The sequence below is a fragment of the Carettochelys insculpta genome, chromosome 7 (assembly GCF_033958435.1).
Source record: "Carettochelys insculpta isolate YL-2023 chromosome 7, ASM3395843v1, whole genome shotgun sequence".
In the NCBI taxonomy this organism is placed as follows: domain Eukaryota; kingdom Metazoa; phylum Chordata; order Testudines; family Carettochelyidae; genus Carettochelys; species Carettochelys insculpta.
Window position 1 is genome coordinate 18,137,580 of NC_134143.1, and position 27,416 is coordinate 18,164,995.

The 27,416-nt window shown below is 43.3% G+C and overlaps 1 protein-coding gene across 1 annotated transcript in view; it reads left to right on the forward strand.

Moving 5' to 3' along the window:
• Positions 1–27,416, forward strand: part of SH2D4B (SH2 domain containing 4B) — a 104,794-nt gene that overhangs the window by 39,552 nt on the left and 37,826 nt on the right. The window contains exons 4-6 of the mRNA XM_074999512.1: positions 903–1,050; positions 20,918–21,128; positions 26,274–26,401. Coding sequence (XP_074855613.1) covers positions 903–1,050; positions 20,918–21,128; positions 26,274–26,401 — 487 coding nt within the window. The remainder of the gene's footprint in view (positions 1–902; positions 1,051–20,917; positions 21,129–26,273; positions 26,402–27,416) is intronic.

Consider the following 27,416-nt stretch of genomic DNA (forward strand, 5'->3'; position numbering starts at 1 on the left):
GTAAAAAATTAGATTTTTTCTCTTTAAACACTGAATAAGAAAAAATCATCACTGAATTTTACTCTTCCCTGACTATAATGTTGTGGCCCATGCACATTTGCTAGTATTAAAATTCTAGAATAACCCATATTTGGTATGTCTCCCTGTTAGTGGTACAGAAGGAACTGTTGAATGAATTGTGACACAATGCTTATCGCAATGTTTACATTGCATTGCCCCCCGGGCAATATCACTTGTATCATTACAACACAAATTGGTGAGATGTGCCTTGTCCACTTTTCCTTTTGGAATTGTCTCTTGTTGCATGAGTGAGCAATTGTATTTAAGTTGGTGGACTCAACTCTTCTCTGCCTCACAGCTTCTTCTGCCCAAAGCTGAGAGGACTGCCATCAGAAAACATGGTCTCTTTGTCAGCCAGACCATATTGGTACTCGGTTTTGTTCAGAAGGCAAAAACCAAGAAACCCAGTGAAGTGATCAGACCAGGTTTCATTAATTCTGCTAATCTGACAATAGAACAGATGACTTACCTTTAGGGTTAAAGCTGTGTCACCATGGTATGGATGGACCAGCACATGGTATGGAAGGACTAGCACAACTTGCAGATATACCATTTGTAGTATGCCATTGATAGGGGTGTCAGAGCAAGTGTTCAGGAGACTGGTTAGAAGATCTAGCTACCACAGGCAATTCTGTGTTTCCCAATATTGTAGCATCAGGGCATTCACAAATATTCCTATATTTATCCTCTTGACAACCCTTGACAGGTAAGGAGGTGTTGTTATCCTCATTATATAGAAGTGCGGCAAAAAGAGACTAAATGAGATGTGTGTGAAGGAAGTGGAAATTGAACCAATGTCTAATGACTGGACTAGACTTCCTCACTAATAATTTTTTTTTAAGAAAAGAGAGGAAGAAGAGAGGCAAAGAGGCGAAGAACAGATACGACAGCAGGAGGAACGTAGAGCAAAAGAGTTGTACATGAGCCTTAAGCAAGCTCACCAGCACAGCCAACACAGTGAACACGATGACCAGGAATGGAAAGAACAGTGTGAGTAAACCTATTTGATGAATGAGTATGAAATATGCACATATCTTAGCTAAGCACCTGCAAAATGCCATGTGGAACCACAGAACCCACCCGAAACAGTAATATGCTGGGAGAAGCTGCTCTTCAAACAACCATGGAAAGAAGAATTTCTTTCCAAACAAACTTGTTGGGTGTGGATTCTACACCCAGCCTTCCAAAATGCGTCAAATAAAAAAATGAATCAGTTATTTTTCGTTTGTTTTGTATTTTACCTTGTGCAGTATAAATTGCACACAATTTTGCTGCAAGCAGCCAATTTGTCCTTATGTTGACTTTACCAGTTTTGTATTTTCTTTCTGTATGTGGTAGCATCCTCATTCATTTTCTGCAATGGAAGCTACCTCTCTCAGACAGCAACATAAAACATGATTGGAATCTTTTTGTCAAGTCTAGTGGGGAAAAAAATTCTGGCCATCTGTATTTGAACATCTTATACTAGAGGACTGAGCTTTGCAGAAACAAAAAGTTGGTATTGTCTGGGCATTTATTCTAATGTGATTATTTTAGGAATTTCTTAAAAATGGATAGAGTGAAACCCTGATGTCCTAACTCTGGCAAATTTTCATTGACTTCACAGGATAGTTTTAAGCAGGAGTTTTGACCATGATCTGGACTAGATCTTGAGGACATTGCTTTCATAGCAGAATTGTTCAGCTTGGTTCTTAGGCATACTGACATCTTTTATCATTAGAGTGACTGACAAAAATTTAAAAACACAAGAGTTATTTGTGTTCAATAATAGCCAAACAGAGAGCACAACCCACACATGACTTTACATCCTGCATATAATGTTCCCAGTCATTTTGCATTAGGGCAGTCTTAATGGGTTACAGGGAGTAATATATCTGGTTAGCTCTTTCATATAGTAATAACTCTAAAATGTACTGTATGTTCCTCTTTAAATGTGTGACCTTCCTGTTAATGAGAAGAATTATACAGTTATTTTGAAGGAAGAATGTACTTTACACCTGCTCACCTACATTGATTTGATTGCTCAATATGAACAGAGGAGGAAACATTTAGAAGGTTTTAACTTGAACAACAATATTAAGCTAATTGTGTATAACATAAAGATTAATGAAGTAAACACTTAAAATGGCATTCATCTGGGTCAAAAATATCTCTGTTGTATGAGATAATTTGGTAGCTCATGAGGTAGGGAGAGCAAAACTGCAGAGATAGTGTCATGTAGTGTTGCTAATTTATGTGGTGAGAGAAAAGAAAAACTAACCACAGTTTAAAAAAAATCTCTAAAATCTGTGATTTTTTTTTTGTAACATTGTTCATTCACTGTAGGAGTTCTTGAAGACTGATTACCAAGGTCTTGTTGTCTGCCATTCATATGAGACCAAGTTCATTAGCTACAAAATTAATTTTATATTTAAGATATACTGCTGTCACTAACAAATACGGTAGCTGGCTGCCATCTGTTTTGCTATGAATAAACACTCTTTATATTAAATTTTCAATGGAGGAATGAAAATTCCCTGAGAAATTATTTATATCACAGAATTCTGTTCATTTGAAAAGGCAAAAGATGCCCTTTTGTATTCCAGATCACTGAGGGATTTGGTGAGGGCCGAGAGCGTTTCATTTTTGAATGAACAGGGCTCTTCAGCTACATCTACACTACAACGTGATTTCGAAAGGCGATCTTCCAGAAGGCATCTGCCGGAAGATCTTTTCTTGAAAGAGCACATTCACATGCAAAAAGCAGACTGAGCTTTTGAGCCATTCTTTCAAAAGAGAGTGTCTGCACAGCTCTGGGCACTCTTTCAAAAAAGAAAAAAAAAAAGGCCATGAAATGCACTGGACTGGGTTTCGAGCCTGACAAGCCCTTCCAGGGGCTGCAAGAGCCTCCCCAACACTCTTGCCCTGCACACACAGAGGGCTGCCAGGCTGTCCACAGTCCTGAGTGCAGAGTGGAGCCACTGTGGAGACCCCATGGACTCTCAACAGCACTCCTCTGGGCACCTCCACGAAGCCGTGTTCAGCCTTGTGGCCATCCTCCAGCCCCTCTGAGGGTGCCATCCCACCACTCACTCATGGGCATGTATGCCCTTCCCCTGCGGGTCATCTGGGCAATCATCGCCATCCTCCTGTGGAGGGTTGTCTGCATCAGGGACCTAGATGGAACCCTTGTATGATTCACCACCTTGGGGTTTTCCACGTGTTTCAGTGCCGTGGATGGGATGTACATTGCCATCCAGGTCCCAGACTACAGCATTGGAGGGTACGTCAACAGGAAGGGGTACTACTCTGTGATGCTCCAGGCCCTTGTGAACTCCCATGTACTCTTCATGGACATCTACTTGGGCTGGTCAGGCCTAGCCCATGATGCCTGAGTCTTCTGGAATTCCTGGCTTGGGCGCAGGATACAGGAGGGGACCTACATCCCTCCATGGGAGCTATCCGTTGGGAAACATGGGTGAACTGGAGTACCTCATATCAAAGGAGGAAGTTGACATAATAGGCATCTCAGAAACATGGTGGAATGAGGACAATCAGTGGGACACTATCATACCGGGATATAAATTATATCGGAAAGACAGAACAGGTCGTGCGGGTGGCGGAGTGGTACTATATGTGAAGGATAATATAGAATCAAATGAAGTAAAAATCCTAAAGGAATCAAAATGTTCCATAGAATCATTATGGATAACAATTCATTCCTCTAATATGAATATGGCATTAGGAATATATTACCGACCACCTAACCAGGACAGTGATAGTGATGCTGAAATGTTAAGGGAGATTAGAGAGGCTATCAAAATAAAAAACACAGTAATAATAGGAGATTTCAATTATCCCCATATTGATTGGGTGCATGTCACCTCAGGACGGGATTCAGAGATTAAATTTCTTGATGCCTTAAATGACTGCTTCTTGGAGCAGCTAGTACAGGAACCCACAAGGGGAGAGTCGATTCTCGATCTAGTCTTGACTGGAACGCAGGATCTGGTCCAAGAGGTAACTATTACTGGACCGCTTGGAAATAGTGACCACAATATAATAACTTTTAATATTCCTGTGTTGGGAAGAACACCGCAGCGGTCAAACACTCTGGCATTTAATTTCAAAAAGGGGAATTACACTAAAATGAGGAAGCTAGTTAAACAGAAACTAAAAGGTAGAGTAATTAAACTAAAATCCCTGGAAGCTGCATGGAAACTGTTTAAAGACACCATACTAGAGGCCCAACTTAAATGTATACCCCAAATAAAAAAACACAGTAAGAGACCTAACAAAGAACCACCATGGCTAAACAGCCATGTTAAAAAGGCAGTGAGAGAGAAAAGGGCAGCTTTTAAAAAGTGGAAGTCAAATCCTAGTGAGGAAAATAGAAAGGAACATAAACACTCCCAAATTAACTGTCATAATGTAGTAAGAAAAGCCAAAAAAGAGTTTGAGGAACAGCTAGCCAAAAATTCAAAAAACAATAGTAAAATGTTTTTTAAATACATTAGAAGCAGGAAGCCTGCTAAAAAAGCAGTGGGGCCCTTGGATGATAAAGATATAAAAGGAGCGATCAAGGAAGACAGTGCCATTGCGGAGCGATTAAATGATTTCTTTGCTTCAGTCTTCACGGCTGAAGATGTTACAGAGGTTCCTAAATCTGAGCCAGCCTTTTTAGGCGACAAATCTGAGGAACTCACTCAGATTGAAGTGACATTAGAGGAGGTTTTGGAATTAATTGGTAAGCTGAATAGTAACAAGTCTCCAGGACCAGATGGCATTCACCCAAGGGTTCTGAAAGAACTCAAATGTGAAATTGCGGAGTTATTAACAGTGGTTTGTAACCTATCCTTTAAATCCACTTTGGTACCAAATGACTGGAAGACGGCCAATATAACACCAATATTTAAAAAAGGCTCTAGAGGAGATCCTGGCAATTATAGACCGATAAGTTTAACATCAGTACCAGGTAAATTAGTAGAAACACTAGTAAAGAGTAAAATTGCAAGGCACATAGAAGAGCACGAATTGTTGGGCAAAAGTCAGCATGGTTTCTGCAGAGGGAAGTCGTGTCTGTCTAATCTATTAGAATTCTTTGAAGGGGTTAATAAACATGCGGACAAGGGGCACCCAGTGGACATAATATACCTAGATTTCCAGAAAGCCTTTGACACGGTCCCACACCAAAGGCTTTTATGTAAATTAGGTGGTCATGGGATAGGAGGAAAGGTCCTTTCATGGATCGGGAATTGGTTAAAAGACAGAAAACAAAGGGTTGGAATAAATGGTAAATTTTCACAATGGAGGGGGGTAACTAGTGGTGTTCCCCAGGGCTCAGTCCTGGGACCGATCCTGTTCAACTTGTTCATCAATGATCTAGAAAATGAGGTAAGCAGTGAGGTGGCAAAGTTTGCAGATGACACCAAGTTGTTCAGGACAGTCAAAAGCAAAAGGGATTGTGAAGAACTACAAAAAGATCTCAGCAAACTGAGTGATTGGGCAGCAAAATGGCAAATGAAATTTAATGTGGGTAAGTGTAAGGTAATGCATGTTGGAAAAAATAACCCAAATTACACGTACTACATGATGGGGTCAAATTTAGCTACGACAGATCAGGAAAGGGATCTTGGAGTTATAGTGGATAGTTCTCTGAAGACATCCACGCAGTGTGCAGCGGCAGTTAGTAAGGCAAATAGGATGTTAGGAATTATTAAAAAAGGGATCGATAATAAGACAAAAGATATCATACTTCCCCTATATAAAACTATGGTACGCCCACATCTCGAGTACTGCGTGCAGATGTGGTCTCCTCACCTCAAAAAAGATATATTGGCATTAGAAAAGGTTCAGAAAAGGGCGACTAAGATGATTAGGGGCTTGGAAAGGGTCCCATATGGGGAGAGGCTAGAGAGACTGGGACTTTTCAGTTTGGAAAAGAGGCGATTGAGGGGCGATATGATAGAGGTATATAAAATCATGAACGGTGTGGAGAAAGTGAATATAGAAAAATTATTTACCTTTTCCCATAATACAAGAAGTAGGGGACACCAAATGAAATTGATGGGTAGTAGGTTCAAAACTAATAAAAGGAAATTTTTCTTCACACAGCGCACAGTCAACCTGTGGAACTCCTTGCCCGAGGAGGCTGTGAAGGCCAGGACTCTATTAGGGTTTAAAAAAGAGCTTGATAAATTTTTGCAGGTCAGGTCCATAAATGGCTATTAGCCAGGGATAAAGTATGGTGCCCTAGCCTTCATAACAAGGGCAGGAGATGGATGGCAGGAGATAAATCACTTGTCTTCTGTTCTCCTTCTCTGGGGCACCTGGCATTGGCCACCGTCGGCAGATGGGATGCTGGGCTTGATGGACCTTTGGTCTGACCCAGTATGGCCATTCTTATGTTCTTATGTTCTTAACATGACCATGCCCCGCTGCATAGTGACCAAAGCTACCTATTGTCTGCACCTGTGGCTCATGCAACCCAGCACAGGACATGTGGACCCAAGCCAGGACCTTTTTAATGTTCACCTGGACTGGGTCTGCAACCTCATCGAGCATGCATTCGGGCATCTGAAGGAGTGCTTTCAGTGCCTCTTGATGCATCTGGAGGCTAGTCTCCACAATGCACCCACCATAGTGGGGGCATGCTGTGCTGTCCACAATATCATGGAGAGCCAGCACAAGCTCTTCATGCAAGGGTGAGCCACTGAGGCTAGCTCTGGCTATGAGCAGCTGGCTGCTGCCCCATGCTGCCACATGCACTGGGCCAGGGCATGGGCCAAGGAAGCCCGACAGGCGGCCTTTGCAAAGGGACACCACTGACCCTCTCCCAGGCACCCCCACCACAACACCCTAAGTGCACCCACCACTGCTCCCCTGCCACGCAAGAGGGACACTGGGGTGCTGAACAATAAAACACTTTCATTATAACACAGTTCACCTATTTAGTTAAAGTATGGAAGAGTACTTTTTACTGGGAAGGGGGCTGGGGGGGAACTATGTACAAAGTGGGGTCCTGGGTTGGGGCTGGAGGCACCTGAACCTGAAGGGGGCTGAGAGCAGGGGTGGGGACCTTAGCCCTTGGGAGTGTGGGGCCAAGAGCTGTGGCAGCCACAGGAGCCCCTACTGCCCTGGGTCTGGAGTCCCTGTTGGGTCTGGCACTACAGAGAGGTAGGTGCATGGGGAGAGATGCAGGAGCCTCTGCTTTGTTGGGAGGTGGTGGGGAGGAGGGCAGGATCCCCAAGGCCCATGTTGGCCACGAGCCACTGGGTGAGTTCCCACTAGGCAAATGGGGTGAGGTCAGCCAGGAGCAGGGCCGTGAGTGCGGGGGCTGCAGCGGGGATATAGGAAAGGCTGCAGGACGGTGGCTGTGAGAGGGGCTGCAGGAGGAGGTGGCAAGAGGGAGAGGCCCCTGGGTTGAAGGGTGGTCCTGGCACAGGTGAGGTTATGAAGGGCACCTGCCGTTTAACCCCAGGCCACCTGCTCCATCACCAGCTACTCCTGCATGGTAATGGCCAACTCCTGGCAGGGAGCTGCTTGGGCAATGGTGAGCTCCCCCTCATGGGGGTGGCGGTGTGGGGAGGCTCCCACTGTGGGCCCATATAGGGTGCAGGAGTGCCCCAGTCCCCTCACCGGTCAGTGCAGGGCTCGCCTGGCCCTCAATGGGGCTCATCTGGCCCTTGGACAGTGGAGCTATGGAGACAGAAGGAAAGAGAGGGACAATGTATTAGTCTCACAACCTGGCCCCAAGGGCTCTGCACCCTGTCTGGCCTGGCCAGCCCCTCCCCCTGCCCTGCTGTCTGCTGGCCTCGGGCACTGAGATCCCCCATGGGTTTGGTACGTAGTGGGTGAGGTCTGCTCCTCCTACTCCCTCCCTGGGTGTGTGGCTTGTGGCACTGTCCATGGGAGTGGGTGCTGAGTTCCTGCACATGGCCCTCTGTGCAGCCTTGGGGACACAGCCATTTGGGGTTCATCTGGCTGGGGGCTGAGGGCTGGGGGCTGACTCGCTGGTGGGTGTGGGGGGGTCAGGCATGTACCAGAGGGATCCTCAAGGCATTCAGGAGAGGCCCAAGAGAGGGGGCCTGGCTGGAGGGGATGGTAGTCACCAGGGCACCCTCCTCTTCCTCCTCCAACGTGGGCTCATTGGCTGCTGTCTCACCTGAGGCTTCAGCCTGGTGGTGTCTAGCACCTGTGGTGGTGGGGGCTGTCTCCTTTGGCCACAGCAGGCAGCCCAGCTCATCAGAGGGGGGGGTTGTCAAATGAAAAAGCTTGCATATGGGAAACTGGCAATGAAATAAAATACTATGAAGTTTAGCTCTGTTTATAAAATAAGAAACAAAACCCAAAACTGCATTGGCTTCTGAAATGAATGCTGCAATATAGGGCCCATGGAAGAAGAAGAGGGAGAATGAAAAGGGTAAGAAAGCAAAGGTTTCAGGTAAAGTTTCTTTGAAATGGTTCTGAACACAGGTTTTCCTAGTCTGCACTTAAATTGTGGTCAATCACCACTGTATTGATTGCATCATTTTCTGATACACATTGCAAGAGTTTATTGTGTTCAACAGTCAAGTTTTTAGAAGGAAGTAAATTAGTGTAACTTAAGGTCTTCTCTTTTTCTGAAGCTGTACATTCATGAACTTAGATGTCCTCTGGTGCTCTCTAGACTCCCTTCAGTTCTGGGTATGCCTATATTATATTAAAGATTGACCCAGTCAGGGTCTATATCTGGGGTTCAATTTCACACGCCTGGTAGGGATGCACAAAATCAAACTTTCTGGGTTTGGCAGTAGACCCCTATACTCCTCAATATTCTGAGGAGGAAGGGAGATTGATGGGAGAGTTTCTTCTGTTGACCTCCCTCTGTGAGGATGGTGAGGTAAGCTGATTGTAGATAAGTTGACAGTAGCTATGCAATTGCCTTAGCTAAAATTGATTTTTTATGTCTTTTGTAGGCCTGGCCTTTCTTATGTAATATTATGGCCACATGCCAATGAGTAACTTACACCCCTACCTATCTCTTCACTTCAATTTGTCCCACTGGGCTTGATTTACCTCACACACAAATTTCCTGCTGGCCTAAGTCTGTTGAAGTTGATGAGGCTCCTTCTCCTGCACATTGGTGGGGCTGATAGGTAAATCAGGCCCACTGATCTAAACAGGTCTAAATTAGCATAACTTAGGGCAAGTCTACACTAGGCAGGTAAGTTAAATGTAGATATGCAATTTTAGCTACAGCAATTGCATTGCCAGAATTGACTTATCTGCAATCAACTTACCTGAATGTCTCCACAGTGGGAGGTCAATGGGAGAAAATTTCCTGTCAACCTCCCTTACTTCTCATAACATTAGGGAGCACAGGGGTTAACTAGTTCAATTTCGTGCTTCACAGGACCCTGACTAGGTTGATCTCCCACGTAATGTAAATAAACCCTTCCATGAGGAGAGTTGGAAGAGGGTAGCAGAGAAAGAAAAGTGAATAAACAGGAGCATTTGTGAAAGTAGGTCCAAGAACATCTAAAGGACTGTAATGCAACCATGAATTCAAATTGAAAATGTGACTCTGTCTCTCTCCACTGCCGGTGTTTTCTTCTGTTCTGGCTTTTAGGCCTCCTATTGCAACATTGTGGCAAAAGCTTGCAGTACTGTTAACCTTGCAGTAGCCATGTTTTGGTTTTTGTCCTAAATACTAAATAAATAAATAAGTGCATCCCCACGCAAAGGAGGCCCTAGCAGATGCAGCATTAGCATCTTTTGCCATTCTGCACCTGCAGCTGAAACTGCATTCCCCATTAGGAGCCAGGCCAGGTTCCGTCCTGTTTTGTCTTCTTGAAGACAGCCCCCTGCACTCAGCAGCCACAGGGGTCACAGCAGAAAATGAGCAGCAGTGCTAGTGCATCTGTTGTGGAGGGCAAATGTAGCAATGATATTGATGACACCACTAATTTATGTAGTAGATGGAATTTAGGAAGGAATGAGGACTCATCACTCATCATCACGTTATTTCTCAGCTGTTTATTGCCAAAGCAATAGGCATAGCTGAAGAGTTGCTAATTTTAGTTTGTCAATCACTTCCGTGCTCTTGACTGTGCCAAATAACAATAAGAGCCTTTAGAACTGCAGCATTGTCGCTTTGCCTTAGGTAATTGAAATACATATTTTCAGTGCTTTTTAATAGACTAAATGTCTAGTGTGGAACACCTTGAGTAATGGCCGATATAAAAAACAATTTGGTGTTGTAAATGTAATTATACATTTAGATTCCACCTGCTGGACATAAGACAGGAATGTCTTGGAGATCAGTTGTGAGTTTACACATGGGTACAAGGATACAAGTGTATTAGCAGAATAGTGTATTAAAGGAGTAATGTGAATAAGATTGGTGGAAAATAGGGAATAAAGAAGTCCGTATTTCAGGCTACATTTACACTGTGCCCTTAACTTGAAATACAGTACATGTTAATTTTAAAATAGGCTATTTCGGCATTTGGTACTGTCTACACAGCCCCAAATGTCAAAATAATGCACTATTTCAAGGCATCCCTTACGCCACCTGTAATGAAGTGTAGAGGGATGCCAAAATAGCATGCCTGATATTTTGAAAAATATTTCAAAATACGGGGAGTGTTTTATAGAGGCAGAGTAGTTATTTTGGAATACATGGCTATACCGAAATAGCTCTGCAGTATGAACATAGCCTCAGTGTGCATGTACAGAGTAAGAGTAACATGAGGTTGAGAAGAAGTGGAATTAGTCTGAGGTGTAGGCAATGTTTAGATCCTGCTCAGTTATTTTCCTAAACATATTAATATCTATGTCATGAATCCCCAAAGTCTTCACAAGCCATATTGTGTTCTAATCCCTATAGTGATCTGTGTCTGTTGCACAATTGCACACAAAGGACATGTAAAATACCACAGAAAAATATTTAATACCTATAAAAGGGATTGATTATTGCAAAATTGTATTTGTGGAATAAATTATTTGATGGAAAACAGTAAAATTTACCAAGTGCTATGTTAATTGTACACTGGTTGACTAGTTCATTCATCCCCACAGTGAACACTATAATCGTATTATGAATAAGACTGGGATGACCACTGCAAAAAAGTCTGTAGATTTTCGTGTGAATTTTTAAAGAAATTTGCTTGGACTATGGGAGCACAACCTCCTTTTGTTTGCTCTCCATAAAAATTCAAGTGAACATGCTTACTGACAGGAATATTTGCTGAAAGAATGACTTTTATGCATTATTTTTTATTCAGAATGGGCCCCTGTTCAGAAAAGCATTTAAGCACGTGCTTAATTTTAAATATGTGCTTGAGGCTCATTGATCTCAATGGGCCACAGAGTGCTTTGCTGAATAGCTTTAGAGCTTGAAGATAAGCAGATTTTTCTCCAGGACCAGAAGACACATTGCAGAATATTTATGGCAAGTCAGTTTCCAACAGAAGAACAGAAACATACCATGTGACTTATACATGCACTCCATATGTTGAATATGAATATTAAATAGCCATTATGAATTGCTCATAAACAAGCTACAGACTAAGAGTTATTAACCAGGACACAGCTGAAACAAATTCTTTTAAAATTCAGATGCATATTCATGGCACATTTTCTGCAGAACTCACAGTGCTCCAGCTGTGACTCATAGCACTTCAAAAGCACAAAATAGACCATAAAAAATGGAGAGCTCCTAATCTTCACAAATAATGTGACTCACTTGAGTTCAGTCCCAACCCTGCATGAATTAATCCATATCTGTATTAAAGGACCTAATGTTAGAATCCCTTCAGGACTACAAAGAAGGATGTTTTTGAGTCTACATGGACACTAAAAGGCAGTGCTCTACTTTCAGTAAAAAGATAGCATTGGCATGTTTAGAAAAATGGAGGAGCCAGTAAAATGATCTGGAATAAATAAAGCCAAAGCAAATCTCAGCCCAGATTCAGAAGCTCAGTTGTTCCAAGTTTCCAGCTAGTTAGTTTTCTTGGACTTCTCTTTTTGCTCCTTCACCCTCTACCTGGGTGGACTTTTTAAATAAGAGAAAATGTTGGAGATTTTTGGAGAGCAGATGGTGCAGCTTAGAAAGGGCCATCTCTGCATCCTGAGTGGTCCCTCCCTCTGCAGCTGCAACTTCTGGATCCCACCTGGCCTACCAGGTAAGCCCCTCTCAGCCTCTCTGTCCCATTGCAGGGACTTCAGAGCCTGACTGGGAGGGGTGACAGGGCCAAGTCCCAGCTCCCGACCATGAGAAAGGAGAGAGGCCTGAAAGGAAGCACTGACCTATGGACTGGCACTGCATTCCTGGCCAGCACCAGCTGCCCTACCACAGTGACAGGGAGCACAGCTTTGCCCCCTACATTGAGTGTGAGGCTGCAGGTATGCCCTCAAACACTGTGCATATACCCCTACCCAATACATCCCTCTTCAGTGCCCCCTAAAATATCCCCTCCCAGTACACACGCTTCCCTGCTGTTCCCACACTGTCCATTGGCAGTGCCCTCTATTTGGGAACTTCATACATCACTTCAAACTCTCTTGTCCGCCACATCTGAGCTGAAGGAGGATGTCCACATCCTTGCTGCTGGCACTACAGTAACCTAATAGTAAAAATGAAAATAGGGTGCTGGACTTGGACTCAGATTCTCGATTCCTGGCTCACCCACAGCTTTGTGTGTGACATTACCAAGTCTACCCTATTGCCTCAGTTCCCCATTAGGCTAACATTTCCCTGATTCACAGGGAAGATTTGAGGATAGCAACCATTAATAAGGGGGGTGGGGAGTTGTGGTACAACAGTGGTGAGAGTTTATCACAATTTGGGTGGCCCTTTCAGGAAGCCATGCTCAGCTTTGCCTGTAATCAAAGAGCTGTTCCCCTGTTGGGTGTGAGGGAGAGGTATTTGTAATGTTTGACCCCAGCTGGAGGGAATCAGAATTATTTAAACTATGTCCAGGCTAGGAGGAGATCTAGGTGAGACCAGCAAAGGGAGTTCCCTCTCTGGGAAGGGCTAGGGGAGGGTAGGCTGGAAGAGACACACTGTAGCCAATTAGGTCTCAGCAGTGGGGGGCTGCAGGAGGGCGTGTAAGTAGCAAGAAGATCCCTAAAGGAAGCCGACAGAGTCCCCAAGCAAGGGAGGCCTCAGGGAAAACCAGCTGGGAGAAGGCTGCCTCAGAGAAGCTCCTCAGGACACAGGAGAAGGGACTAAGAAGCCGGGAACATTAAGCAGCCCAAGTGGGGTAGAAGAATTTTTGGTTTCAGTATTTATGTGATGTACACTTGGAGATTTTGTGACCCTGGAAGGGAGTGGGACTAGCGGCTTCTCAGCTGGAAGACAGAGGGCCTGCAGGGATACTGGGGGTAGAGAATGCTGCACAAGTATGCTGTGATGTGAGGAGATGGACTAGCAAGAGTGCATCTTTGTGGGCTGGATAAATACTTTAGGAGAGGCCAGATTCAGGTGGGTGAATCATAGATTTGAAGGCTAAAAGAGACTGTTAGATTCTCCATTCTGACCTTGGATTATTTTATGCTATGAGTATCTTATGCAGTGAAGTGTTAAAAACACAACCTATAGCACAGTGTATCTTTGGGCACTCAAATGGGAGGGGAAAAATTCTAAAAGGAATAATCCCAGATCTGCAAGCTCCTTCTGCCTTGCTATTGACAGGGTGGGAGATGGAACACTATAATGAGTGCTGAAAGATAACAAGTAGTGCAGAGAGTGTAGCTGATGAATGTGTAGACATTCAGCATGACAGTATCTGTGCTGGTCTTCACCCCAGCATAGAGGCCTGGAGAAGAGCCAGTCAGGTACAACACTGAGAATTAAGAGTTTAGTTTCCCAGCCTTACGGTAAGGACAAAGAAGCAAATAGAGCTACAGTGACAGGGCCAAATGCGCACTCATGATTCCACAAATAGCATTCTGAGTACTGTATACAAAAAGTAAAAGCAAGGGGAGAACATCAGAAGAGCTACACTGCGTCAGACCAAAGTTCCTTCCAGCTTAATATCCTGTCTTCTGACAGAGGCCAATGCCTGATGCCCCAGAGGGAGTGAACAGAACAGGTAATCACCAAAGTGATCCCTCTCCTGACACCCATTTCCAACCTCTTACAAACAGAGGCTAGGGACACGATTCCTACCTGTCCTGGCTAATAGCCACTGATGGACCTAATCGCCATGAATTTATCTAGTTCTTTATTGAACCCTTTTAAAATCTTGGTCTTCACAACCTCCTCTGATAAGGAGTTCCACAGGCCTACCGTGAGCTGTGAAGAAAAGCTTCCTTTTGTTACTTTTAACTGTGCTACCCATTAATTTCATTTGGTGACCCCTAGTTCTTTTGTTATGGGAACAAGTAACTCACTTTTCCATGCCAGTCGTGCTTTTGTATATCTCTATCACATCCCTCATTTATCTCCTTTTTTCCAAAGCTGAAAAGTTCCAGTTGTCTTAACCTTTCTTCGTGTAGCACCCGTTCCAAGCCCCTAGTCCCCCGAGAGCAAACCCCATGACTTGGATGGTCTTGCTGACTGACTAGAGTGAAATAGCTTTGGAGAGGCTGGGACTGTGAGTGGACTTTCCCCGTCCTTGCAATTCTCCTCTCCAGCACTGGGTATTCAGGGCATAAATGTAATGCTCCTGATCTTGGCTCATTAGCTCGTAAGAGTTCCATCTCCCCACAGTGCTTCCCTAAAGGAAGGTCCATGGACGCTGGGGACAAAGTGTCAGCACAGCTCTGCAGCCATGATAAAGATACAGAACCCCCATCAGCTATTTAAAGATCTGGGGGTGCTGGAAAATTAAATATCTTTTCCCTCTGAGGCATGAGATGGGAGAACTATGTCCTTTGCAGACTGACAGAATGATCAGTAAGCAGCCCTGAAAGTCCATGTGTATCATTGTGTACTTTTTCTGTTTCTTCTGTTAAGGAACCTGTGGTGAAGGCACTAGTCAAACAACAACAAAAAGACAAAATTCAGCTTGTCACTATGTATGTATGGCTGTGGCCACACTACTCCTCCCTTTTGGAAGGGGCATGCTAATGAGGGAGTTCGGAAGATGCTAATGGCATGCTGACATGAATATGCAGCACCTCATTAGCATAATGTCATCTGCGTGTGATTTGAAAGTGCCACTTTTGGAACGTACACTGCCTGTGTAGCAGGGGGCCTTTCAAAAGGATCCCTTGACTTTGAAAGCCCCTTCTTCGAAGTTGGTTTTAGGAAGAAGTTGGGGGGGGGGGTCCATTAGAAAGGCCCCCATCTACACGGGCGGCATGCATTCTGAAAGCAGCATTTTCATATTGTGCTTGGTGGCCATTATGCTACTGAGGCAATACATATTCATGTGAGCACCTCAGTAGCATCTTCCATACTCCCTCATTAACATGCTCCTTTCGAAAGGGAGGAGTAGTGTGGCCACAGCCTATGTGATAAAATATAAGATGGAGGAAGGGTGTCAGGCTAGGGCCACACAGCCAAGTTATTTCGAGAAAATGGCTGTTATTTCAAAATAACTTTGCTGCAATCCATACTATGCACACACTATTTTGAAATAAATTCAAAATAGTGAGTGCGTTATTTCAAAACCTGTAAACCTCATTGCAGGAGGAATAGCACCTATTTCAAAATAACTGTTTTGAAATAGGTGGTGTTTCAAAATACCAATTTCAAAATTAGCGCTATTCCCTGTTTTAACAGCATGTTTCAAACCAACTATTTCCAAATAAGTGATGTGTACAGACTACATATTTCAAAATATATAAGTTCTATTTTGAAATACATTTTTGTGTATAGCAGCCCTATTTCAAAATTGCTATTTTGGAATAGCTTATTTCGAAATAGGACTGCTGTGTAGAAGTATAATTGGAGACCAAAGTTACTCTGGAAAAGGCTTGTGAATGTTAAAACTGTTCCAACAAATCCACTTTGCCTAATAACGCAACTCTTCACACAAAGGGCAATGCCATAGAAATGTCACAATAATTTTATATGGAACAGGAAAATGTTCAGTCAGGTCATTGTTGCCTACAGATAAGTGAGTGTTAACTAAGTAATGATTCTAGATGCCTGCCAAAGTCTCTGCTGAAGTATTTGGCCAGGGTCTGCAACCTGCGGCTCTGGAGTGCTCTTTAAGGACTTCTTTGTGGCTCTGAATCCTGTAATTGTGAAGTGAAAAACCCTCTTGATTATTTTCGATTAATGATGAAAGCCCCAAAATGAACAACTCATATCTAAATAGCAAATTATGTTGTGGTCTTGAAATGTTGGATAACTCTCCCTAGCTTCCTCCTGAGAGAGAGAGAGAGTGTGTGTTCAGGAGTGAATGTCAGGAAGACAGTGGCAGAAACAATCACGTAAAGTGTGAAGAAATAAAATATATAAAAAGTTTGTGAACATCCTGCAGTAAACACGTATCACATTATAGATCATTGTGTATGCAATGTTTTAAAAATAGGGGTTACAAAAAGTATGGCTTGACATTATTAAGGGCCGTCTTGTATTCGCATGCATGTCAGCTCTTGAATTATTGAGGGCTTTACCAAATGCAAAAAATGACTCTTCTTGCTATTTTGGTTGCCAACACTTGTATTTGGCTATTGCTGAATGAAATGGGGTATGTAGTTGATTTTGCTCTTTTTTTCCTTCCCATTCTCCCCCTTCCTAGACAGAGGTATTCTATCCAGGGAAATATATACCAGTGGAATAAGATGCTTGGGAAATCAAAATTCTTTACTGTATTCAGAACTATGGTTCTGGCTGTGGTCCAGCTGTGACAAATGATGACTATCTTCTATCCTTATTTACTTACCATGTAGCCTTGCACCAAAGACTCATCTTCATTGCTGTAGTGGCATTGTTACAAAGACAATGACCATATTTAGAGCAATGAGTTTTGTGCCTCATATTCTTAAGGGTAAAACTGCAATGTCTTCCAAGTCATGCCATTGCCTCACTCCAATTACATATTGGAATTAGGTCACCTGCAGGGTGAACACTGAAAACTGTTTCTCCATTTTCCATAAAACGTAGTAATTCAGAACTCTACAGTGCTGAAAATTCAGGGTCAGTTTTTAGATAATGTATTTACCCAAATTGTAATTCTGTCAAATGTATAGATGAAAGCACCAGATAGAAACAGGATAATTTTTCTTGGATCACATATTAAATCCGATCTCTTTATATGCTTCCACTCCAGCATGCCCTTGAGCCGTTGATGCTAAAAAACCTCCACGGTTTGTGTACATTCATTGGTCCCTTGTTTGCTCATAGATTTTCTTGTAAGGTCTGCTCTTTCTTTTATCATTTCCTGGCTCCACTGAATTTTTCCATGATTCACATAAATCAATATATATGTATGCATATTTCACCTCTGGAGCTGAAAATGGGAGGCATGAAAACAGCCTCATGAACTGTGGCTGTCGAGTAGAATATCTGCGTGCATGCACTGCCAGTCACAGGTGTCATTGCAGAGGGAGAGAGAGTTACTGTATGTATTGCGTATGCAACAGTATACTACACATGCAGAGCCTTCTTTGCTTTTTAAATATCTTGTCTGCACTCAGAACAGCACAGTGAGTATTCATCAACTCACTTCTTTTTTTCTGGTGCCTCAAACCCCATTTTGATTATTTTTAAGACATAAATATCTTCAGGCAGGCAAATTATTCCAGTGCAAAACACACCCTTAACATTCAGTGAAGCAAATATTAAAGAATCAGTCTGTTGCCTCCAGTAGCAATGATCAATCTTGCTGCGAGTACCCTGGCTTAGAGGAGGGCTCTTGTAGCTAGAACAAGTATAATGTGCATTGTAATGGTCGAGAGGATATTACTCCTTTATTCTTTGATGGGAGAAATTTTTTTTCTTAAAAATAAGGGAACAACTTATTGTGCACAAGAGGGCTAGTGGCCACTGAAAACACATATGGGAGAAAGTAGTGTAAAGAATAAAAATAGTTAGATTTATTGTGGACTCCATGAATATCCTTATTACGAAGGTAACAAGACCATTCCAGTTATACTCTTTTGTTTCCAGGCTCTCCTAAGTTTTGGAAACATTCTCTTGGGCTGGTGATTTTACCTGACACTAGTGATGGTGGTAGTGGTTTTTGTTTTATTGGCCTAGCCTAGTAATCAGATGGTGATGAAATGGGAGTGAAATTCTTAACTCTGACCTTTGAATAACAAGTTCCAAAGGAACCCTCAGTCAAGGAAGTGTTCTCTCTGATGCCTCAAGTCAAGGATAGCAGCCTCATAATTCCAGATTATGGAAATTATTATATTTAACCTGCCGGGGCAGCCCACTTTTCTGTGAAAATTGCAGGTTCAGCAACATTAAATCATTTTGTGAATTTGCTGGTTGTGCTGAACTCATTACGTGGGAGACAATCAGAAGATACTAAATGTTTACATATCTTCAAAAGGAAACATTTCAGGTCTTTTTAAAATTTGAAACGTTGGGTGCATCTACACTAGGAACTAACTTCAAAGTTAATGTCAAAGTTAGGCACTACTTTGATGTAGCCAGCAGAGAGTCTGCACACATTTTCCCTTACTTGGAAGTTAACTTTGAAGTAGGGAGCACAACTTTGAAATCCTTACTCCATTTCTGGCAATGGAGTCGTGTCCTACTTCGAAGTTTAACTTTGAAGTAGGGTGTGAGTAGATGCTCAACTTTGAAGTAAGCAACTTTGAAGTTATTTTTGTAGTGTAGACACAGCCATCATGTTTTAAAATGTCTGTGTTGATTTTTAAAATCCGCAGCTATTAAAAATGGTAGAAGTTGAAGTAAAGAGTTTAGAAATAAAACATTTCATTCAACCTGAAATGAATGTTTTGACTTTTCAAAATTGCCACTGAATTAAAAAAAAAAAATCAGTTGTTCATCCTGCTCTGGTTACATGCGCCTCATTGGCAATCCACAGAGGAGAGATAGGACTCTTTTAGGATATGTCTACACAGCAAATCCTGGGTTATGACTCAGGTTTGAGTGTAACCTCCTTATCTTTCCACACACAAATCAGTCTGTCCCAGGCCAACAAACATTCAGGGCCCAGTTCCTCATGGGTCAGAGTTGGAGTCACGCTGAAACTCTGGTCCAAGCCCTGTCGTGTTGAACTGTGGGTCTGAGTCAGAAGGTCTGAGTATTGCAGTACAGATGTAATCTAACTATGACATCTGGATCCAGCAGTTGGAAATCAAGTTTAACAATATAGCCTGGATGCTCTGGCCTGGGGGCTGGGACCACAGCTGGGGTATAAGCTCAAGTGCCACAGATCTGTGTGCACAGTGCAATGTAGACATACACTTACAACTGCCACTACAGAGCTTGGTTCTTAAGACGTTGAGACTCAAATTTTATAGCACAAGCTGTCCATTCTTTCACTTTTAACCCCCTTTCTATTTTAGAAAGGCGTGTGAGGGGCGGGGAACGGCGGGTGTGTTGGGAGTGAGACAGAATAAAACAGCCATGTAAACCCCCCAGAACTGGAAGCATTTCTTATTCTGCATTTAGTTTTTGTCACCTAATAATGTTGAAACTGTCTGGCAGGTGGGACTTATACAGTCAGTGAAAGGGCAGCCGAACACTTGGATCTGGAGAAGTGATCAAAGTAACCCAAGCATTTTTTTTTAATTCAGAAAATCAGGGAAATGGTGTTCATAAACTTTAGTGTCATATTCCCTGTGATTCTTCTTCTAGGAACTACCTTCCATAGTGCAAAGATATCTTGTGTATATCACACAAATTATTTTTATGAACATTTTAACTTAAGGGGCCATAATTCAATTGTCTTAAGTCTGAACATAGTGGACGTGTCTACACTAGCCCCAAACTTCGAAATGGCCGTGTAAATGGCCATTTTGAAGTTTACTAATGAAGCACTGAAATACATATTCAGCGCCTCATTAGCATGCGGGCGGCCGTGGCACTTCAAAATTGATGTGGCTCATCGCCGCGCGGCTCGTCCCGATGGGGCTCCTTTTCAAAAGGACCCCACCTACTTCGAAGTCCCCTTATTCCATCTGCTCACAGGAATAAGGGGACTTTGAAGCAGGCGGGGTCCTTTCAAAAAGGAGCCCCGTTGGGATGAGCCGCACGGCGGCAAGCCACATCAATTTCAAAGTGCCGCGGCCGCCCGCATGCTAATGAGGCGCTGAATATGTATTTCAGTGCTTCATTAGTAAACTTCGAAATGGCCATTTACATGGCCATTTCAAAGTTTGGGGCTAGTGTAGACATAGCCAGTATGTTGTGGAACTCTGATCAAGCAAAGCACTAAGCACATGTTTAACTAAGTGAATAGTCTCATTGAGTCCAGCTATTCATGTGCTGAAAATTGGCATTTGTGTAGGTGTTTTGCTTGCATGGGGCATTGGTGGCTGAAGTCATGAAGCCAAATGCTGAGTTTCTCATAATGCAGCTCAAGCGGGCATCAAATGCATGCCCTGAAATGGTTTATTGCTATTAAGTAAGACTGGACCACTTGAGAAACTTGGACACTGAGACATAGGTTGTCCTCAGTTTTGGGTCCTTGCCTGATGGCTCAGAGGCATGCATCCCTACGACATGCCTAACATACTATACAATGTTGTAACTCAGAACATTAATTCCTTCCCAGCCCCAGCGGTGATGAATTTATGACCTGAAATAAAAGTGCAGAACTCTTTTATCTTACACAATTGCAAAGGACATTAGCTAAACCATTACTCAGCCCTTTGATGGCATTTTGTGGGTTGGAATCTGAATATTTTTAAAATCAGATAATAGAGGGAAATGAATGTAGATAATTTTTCTCTAAAGAAAAGGATAAACAGCCATAGATATTTCTGAAGCACAAATGACTCTTTCTTCCCCACCCAGTGCGGCGCTCCAAGGCTGCAGATGAGGAAAGAAGCCACAAAGCACGCATGGCCCGGGATGAATATCGACGGCAATCCTTACGAGCCATCCAGAAAGGAAAAGTGGCTGGCTTGAGTAACTTGTTCCAAGGGACCAGCTTGCATAAGGAGACTGAGACAAAGTTAAACAACAACAATCCTAGCCCACTAATGACACTTATTGCTCCACCAAGGTTTGTTCATATTGTAGGTGACTCAAACCTATTTGCGTGTTGTCCATCCTGCATTTAAGCAAGTGTTTTTTTAATTTGGTTTTATTCTTAGAGGTTCTCCACAGCCATTGCTTTTGACCCTGAACAAAAAATAAGTTTTTGAAAGATCAAAATGTACTGCGTACATGATGTCAGTTAAGTGGCATTTGTTTTTCAAGGGACTTTTTAGCATCTACAGAAATGTGGCTCTTTAGAAGAGGCTGTGATTGGATAGGAATGCAAGGCTGAGACAGTGAAAGAATCAAAGGAAAAATTCTCAAGCAAACCATAACTCTACAGTCTACAAATAACTGCTGCTCAAATCTCTTTGACATCTTATAGAGGTGTTAGCCTCCTAAATATCTAGTAGTTTTGAGTTTCCTTCTAGCAAAATCAAGGGTCTTCTGGATTTTTTAATCTGTTGATCCTTCATCTGTCTCTTTAGCAAACCATGTGAATTCCAGAAGTTTGAAAAACAACCCAAAATAGCACCTCATCTACTGTGAAATGTATAACGTTGCTCCTTGTGGACAGTAGGACATACAGCCACCATGGGCCTGAGGGCAAGGCAGGAAGAGAGCCTGGCACCCTGCCCCAAAAGGGGTGGGGCCAAAGGCAGAAGGGGCAGGGCTTAGGGCAGTCATCCCTGGGGCTCCCCCATACTCCTTCAGAGCTTCACACCGAGTGGCAGCACTGTGTTGCTGCAGCATTTCAAAGGGGCCCAGAACTCTGGCTGCTGCTGCTACTTTGTCAGAAACAGTGGCTGGAGCATCAGGCCACTTTTAAACATTGGGCCCTGAGCTAACTGCCTCCTTTCCCACCCCCGTTGGCAGGCCTGCTTGTGGGGGTATATTGTGCCATCTGATGTTATTAATTAGTTGCGATAAGATCAACAAGAGCACATGAACTGGGTAGGGAGGTAAACTTAAAGAAATGCACATTCAGGGAAGGAATCATTCAAATTTTATTTGCCCTTTTATTTCCAAGTCTTTCAATTTCCAGTCATGCTTATAATGTCCAGTAGCCCAGCACACCAAAAGGACTTCAGTCCTTTCCTGGTTGGAGATTGTGTTCAGCTTTGACAAACAATTTCTTTGCCTTCTTGGGCAAGATGCAGAAACTCACTGCAAACGTGTTATTGAAATTACCAATTTGACAAGGAATCAAAATTGCTGTCTGAAATGCGGTGGGATCTCTACACTTGTCATCAAGTCACTTGTCAAAACAATCTTCCCATTGTTTTTGTTTTTCTAAACCTTTCACAACAAAGAGAGTTCTCTGAAATAAGATAATAAAGACAGTAAATTTTGAAATCTAGTGGCTATAATTCAGCCCTAAGTTCTCTGATATCTAAATGGAGTTATTTACCACAGTATTAGGTAGAGTTTGATGCGAACTACTTACAGGTAGGCCTGAGAAGACCTGAATAAAGTTTGGATCCTCATGCAGACCTTGTCCAAAACTGTTTCTCCATCTCCAAATCACATCTGTGTTTTAAACTGGTACTGTTGGCTTTTCTTATTTCTTAAGGCAGCTTTTGATCACTGTGTATCACTGAGTGGTGACTCAGACTACAAGCCGGCTGAAGAGCATCAGGGCAGTAAGAACTCTCCTTAAGCTCTTTTACTGGCTACCCAGATCTTGGATCTGCATGCACAGGAATAAGGGAAGCGAGAGAAAGGGAGTTAGCTCTGTGTCTCTGTAGGGGATGACCTGAGTCACAGTGCTTGAGGAAGTTAATCCTAGGCTGGTGCAAATTTGTGCGCCACTCTTTAGCTGCGTCTACACGTGCACGCTACTTCGAAGTAGCGGCACCAACTTCGAAATAGCGCCCGTCGCGTCTACACGCATCGGGCGCTATTTCGAAGTTAACTTCAACGTTAGGCGGCGAGACGTCGAAGTCGCTAACCTCATGAGGAGATAGGAATAGCGCCCTACTTCGACGTTCAACGTCGAAGTAGGGACCGTGTAGACGATCCGCGTCCCGCAACGTCGAAATTGCCGGGTCCTCCATGGCAGCCATCAGCTGGGGGGTTGAGAGATGCTCTCTCTCCAGCCCCTGCGGGGCTCTATGGTCACCGTGGGCAGCAGCCCTTAGCCCAGGGCTTCTGGCTGCTTCTGCGGCAGCTGGGGATCTATGCTGCAGGCACAGGGTCTGCAACCAGTTGTCAGCTCTGTGTATCTTGTGTTGTTTAGTGCAACTGTGTCTGGGAGGGGCCCTTTAAGGGAGCGGCTGGCTGTTGAGTCCGCCCTGTGACTCTGTCTGCAGCTGTGCCTGGCATCCCTATTTCGATGTGTGCTACTTTGATGTGTAGACGTTCCCTCGCTGCGCCTATTTCGATGTTGGGCTGCGCAACGTCGAAGTTGAACATCGACGTTGCTGGCCCTGGAGGACGTGTAGACGTTATTCATCGAAATAGACTATTTCGATGTTGGCTGCACGTGTAGACGTAGCCTTTAGTTCCTGGCTGTGTCTAAAGGTACAGTAAAATGATCTAATTTCTTCTTGTTTCTGTATATGATCCCTATTTTTTTCACCATCTGTGTTCTTTGGAAAGCTTGTCTGGATTTTTATCTCTCTGGCCATCCTTCTTTTCTGTCTATTTTTCCCTGCCGGTTTTGTCTATTTGAGGAACCATTTTCTTCCTTTTACCCTATCATTGTTTGTCTCTATGTGTGTGGTTATATTTTTTTCACCTGCCCCTACTGTTCTCACTTTGTCTATTGTAGATGCCTAGAAATCGACTGGGAGCACTTTTGTGACTTGGCCCTAGGCAGAAAACTGCTATAAATCAGACCTTTTCATTCATTCTCAATCAGTTCCCATAGGTCTGTTGAAGTCCTGTTTATTGTCTACTTTTAAACAGAATCAGACAGAAGTGAGCTCTGGAGTTTATGGTCCAGGCATGGGTAAGCTGTCCAGACCTTCCACATAAAATCTTTAAAAGCAACAATCTCTGGAGCAACAATCTGTGACTCCATGGCTTAGTCTAGTTTGCTTTCTTCCCTATGTGGATAACACTGAACTCTTAAGGCATGTTATCCTCATGTCAGAACAGCTTTTCATTCTACTTAATTTGCATACTCTGATGCTGGTTTGCATAGATTTCTGTGCTTACTTCGTTTTTATTTTACCTTTTTGTCTGCCTATATAAATAGGTATTTGAGAATAATTTTTTGTTACTTGTTGTGTTCTTTCAGTTAAGAGTTATCTAGTAGGTGCATGCTCTTAAACAAAGATGCTAAACAGGTATTCTGATTGATCTCTGCCTTCACATGTTCAGAAGTAATATTACAGCGGGGAGGGGCAAAGAGATCCCAGGAGGGACATTTCGGAGCCCAGAGAAGAAAGCATGCACTAATGCACAGCAGTATATTTCATCTGTGTCTTCACTGGGTTTCATGTTTTGGTTCAGGTGCATCAAACTCAGTTGGATGTGGAACAGCTTGTGACCCTCTGTTGGCTCTGCAACCTCCTCTTTCCATTCTTAAACAAGCTGACCATCACTGTGCAGTTCTGTGGTGCCTTCCTCTAGATGTTGTGAGGTGTCCACTCTCATGTGTGGGATGCTGATGTGGCTATCACTCAGTGTGGCATCTAGCTCCACATAGAATAATAGAATATTAGGGTTGGAAGAGACCTCAGGAGGTGGTCTAGGCCAACCCCCTTCTCAAAACAGGAACAACCTCAAATAAATAATTGTTTTGTTGTTTGAGTTTTGATTGTCTGTTAGATTATTGTGGTGCTTCTCTGTGAATGTCCAGTTGCTATCCTGATTTTGAAGGACTTGTAGTTCCAAAACAAAACAAAGCAGAACCCTCGTTTCAGCACTTACCCTATTGCTTGCAAATGTGGATCATTAAATGGTAGTTCTGTTGTAGGCACAGCACACTATGTGAGAGTTAGAAAAGTGCAGTGAGCCAACCATCAACTGAGGACTTACAAGGGACATAGGGCCTGTGAAGCAGTAGTACAATTAAGGGGAGGGAAAGCCACCTCGAAGAGAGGCTTCTGAGAAACATTTTCTCTCCATGTTTCCTCTGGTCAAGGCCTACAAACCACAGTGTCTGAATCTGGCTTAGCATGCAGGGACTTCACACAATAAGCAAAGTGTAGTTTTTTTCTGCAATTAATAACCTGTTGCTAGTGCAAAATAAAAATAAATTGGAGTAAATAAAAAAAGGGAGGTTGAAGACCTTCCATGAAATCTTATTGACAGAAAATGGCTATTGGATGAAATTTTTAGTTTTACGGATGTAATTTATTTTGTCAAAAATATTTGTATTTTCATGGGAGAAAATGCCCTCTTTTCTCATCCAAAATAAATTTGGTTATTCAGTGACATAAAAAAAAAATAGGTGGGGGAACAGTGGTTTATGTCTGGTTGTGTGCCAGGGTCAGTCTCACTCCCGGGTGCCAGCTCCTTGTTTGGCTCACAGTCCCACAGATCATTTGGGTACTGCAGTATTGGTACATGTGCCTGTTCTGTGGTTTGGACTTCTGTCCCTTGGCTGAAGGAAGGCTGGGGTATGTGCCCCCTGGTCTGCCTGGGCTGGATGAACAGTCCTCCCCACCCACTTGCCAACCCCTGTGGTTACCTGGGGGAAGGAAGCCAAAACTTTCTCTGTGGGAACTTTTCACCTTCACTGCTGTCTTGGGCAGTGCTGGCATTCTTCTTAGCGTTCTAACTCTCTCCTTGTCTGTTATCCTCTCCTCTCACTCCAGTTTCCTCTTCTGCTCTCTCCGCCACTTCTCCCGTTAAGGAAGGCTCTTTAAAAGGTTCTGTGACAGCCTCAAGTGAGACCAGCTGGTCCTAATGTATTTATGGCAGCCCCTCCTTATCAGTTTCTGCAGGTCAACTGCTCCTGGTTACCCCGAAGTTACCCTCTCCTAATTAGCCAGTCTAGCTCTCCTTTGTTCAGAGCTGTGCCTCTCCCCTTCTAAGCTATCCCTCTGGCCTGTCTCTGTTGCAGTTGGTTCTTTATTTTTCTACTGTGGGAGGGAAATAATCCCCATAAATTCTAGTGACTAGCCCCTGTTCCCCTACTCTATGATCATGGTGCAAGTTAGTTTTTGTACTACATCTGCATTAAGTCTATCTCCAATTGTTTGTATTTTTAATATAGTAGATCTTGGGAGCGGCCACCCAGACCCATTTCCAGAGAAATCATCATTCGCTGGTTCAAGGAGGAGCAACTTCCACGAGGTGCTGGGTTTGAGAGGAACACCTGTGCTGTTGCTCCTTGGTTTCATGGTAATTCAATTCCCTTTATTCTTTCATGTAATTGAGCCTGAAGAAAGTTCTCGGTTGAAGTGGTGGGTTGCAGATTAGCTTTGTTTTTGGCAAGGAACACAATAGGCACTCTCAAGTGCATCTCGACTCGGGAGTAATTTTGTTTACCTTCCTCACAAAGGTTGGCATATAGTGGGTTGCTGTGTGACAATTAATGCCTATCCACTTTCTTGAGCACAGATAAATTATTCTTCCCCATTTTTCTTTTCCTCTGTTTGGTAGCCCAATTCGTGACTCTTTGCCAAGTGTCCTCCAATTTCTTAGCGATATCAGAGACTGAGATGCACAAATGAATGCCTGGAATAGCATCTGGGCCAGGCAGCGTGCGTTTGTCGTGCAGAGATTTGCCTGTCTGTGAGTACACACAGGCAAATCTCCTGCATGACAAACACAGTTTATACTTGCTGTACTATAAAAGTGGGTGCCAAGCATTCTGGCCATTATTAAAAACCAGAGCTAAAGCAAACACTTCTGTTTATGAGCTTGAGTATCTTTTAGACCCAAATCACAATGCTCTTTTCTTCTAACTGTGAGGGATTAAATCTTTATAGTGGGTCTGATGGGTCTGATCTTCGGCTGACCCCAATTCTCATTTCCTATTATGAGATCTCTGGACTGTGTTTTTAAATAATTCTTTACTTTCCTTGAGAGTTCTCTGAGCCCTGGTCTACCCTAGAGTAGCTATTTCAGAATAACCAGGAGTTATTTTGAAATAATGTAGTCCTGGTTTTGAGAGAAGCAAGCACCTATGCTGGAATAGTTATTCTGAAATAACATTTGTGTGCTTGGGCAGGGGCTGTTATTCCAAAGTAAGTGGCCTCCAGGGACCTGCTACAACTGCAGACTTGACCACTTTAGGCACACCTGCAGCCAATTATGCTGCTCACCCACCACCACGGAACCTTAAAGAAGCTGGCCACAGGCAAAACAGCTGTCTGTACATGGCCTGCCCTGGAGCTCTGAGCTGCAGGGTAAT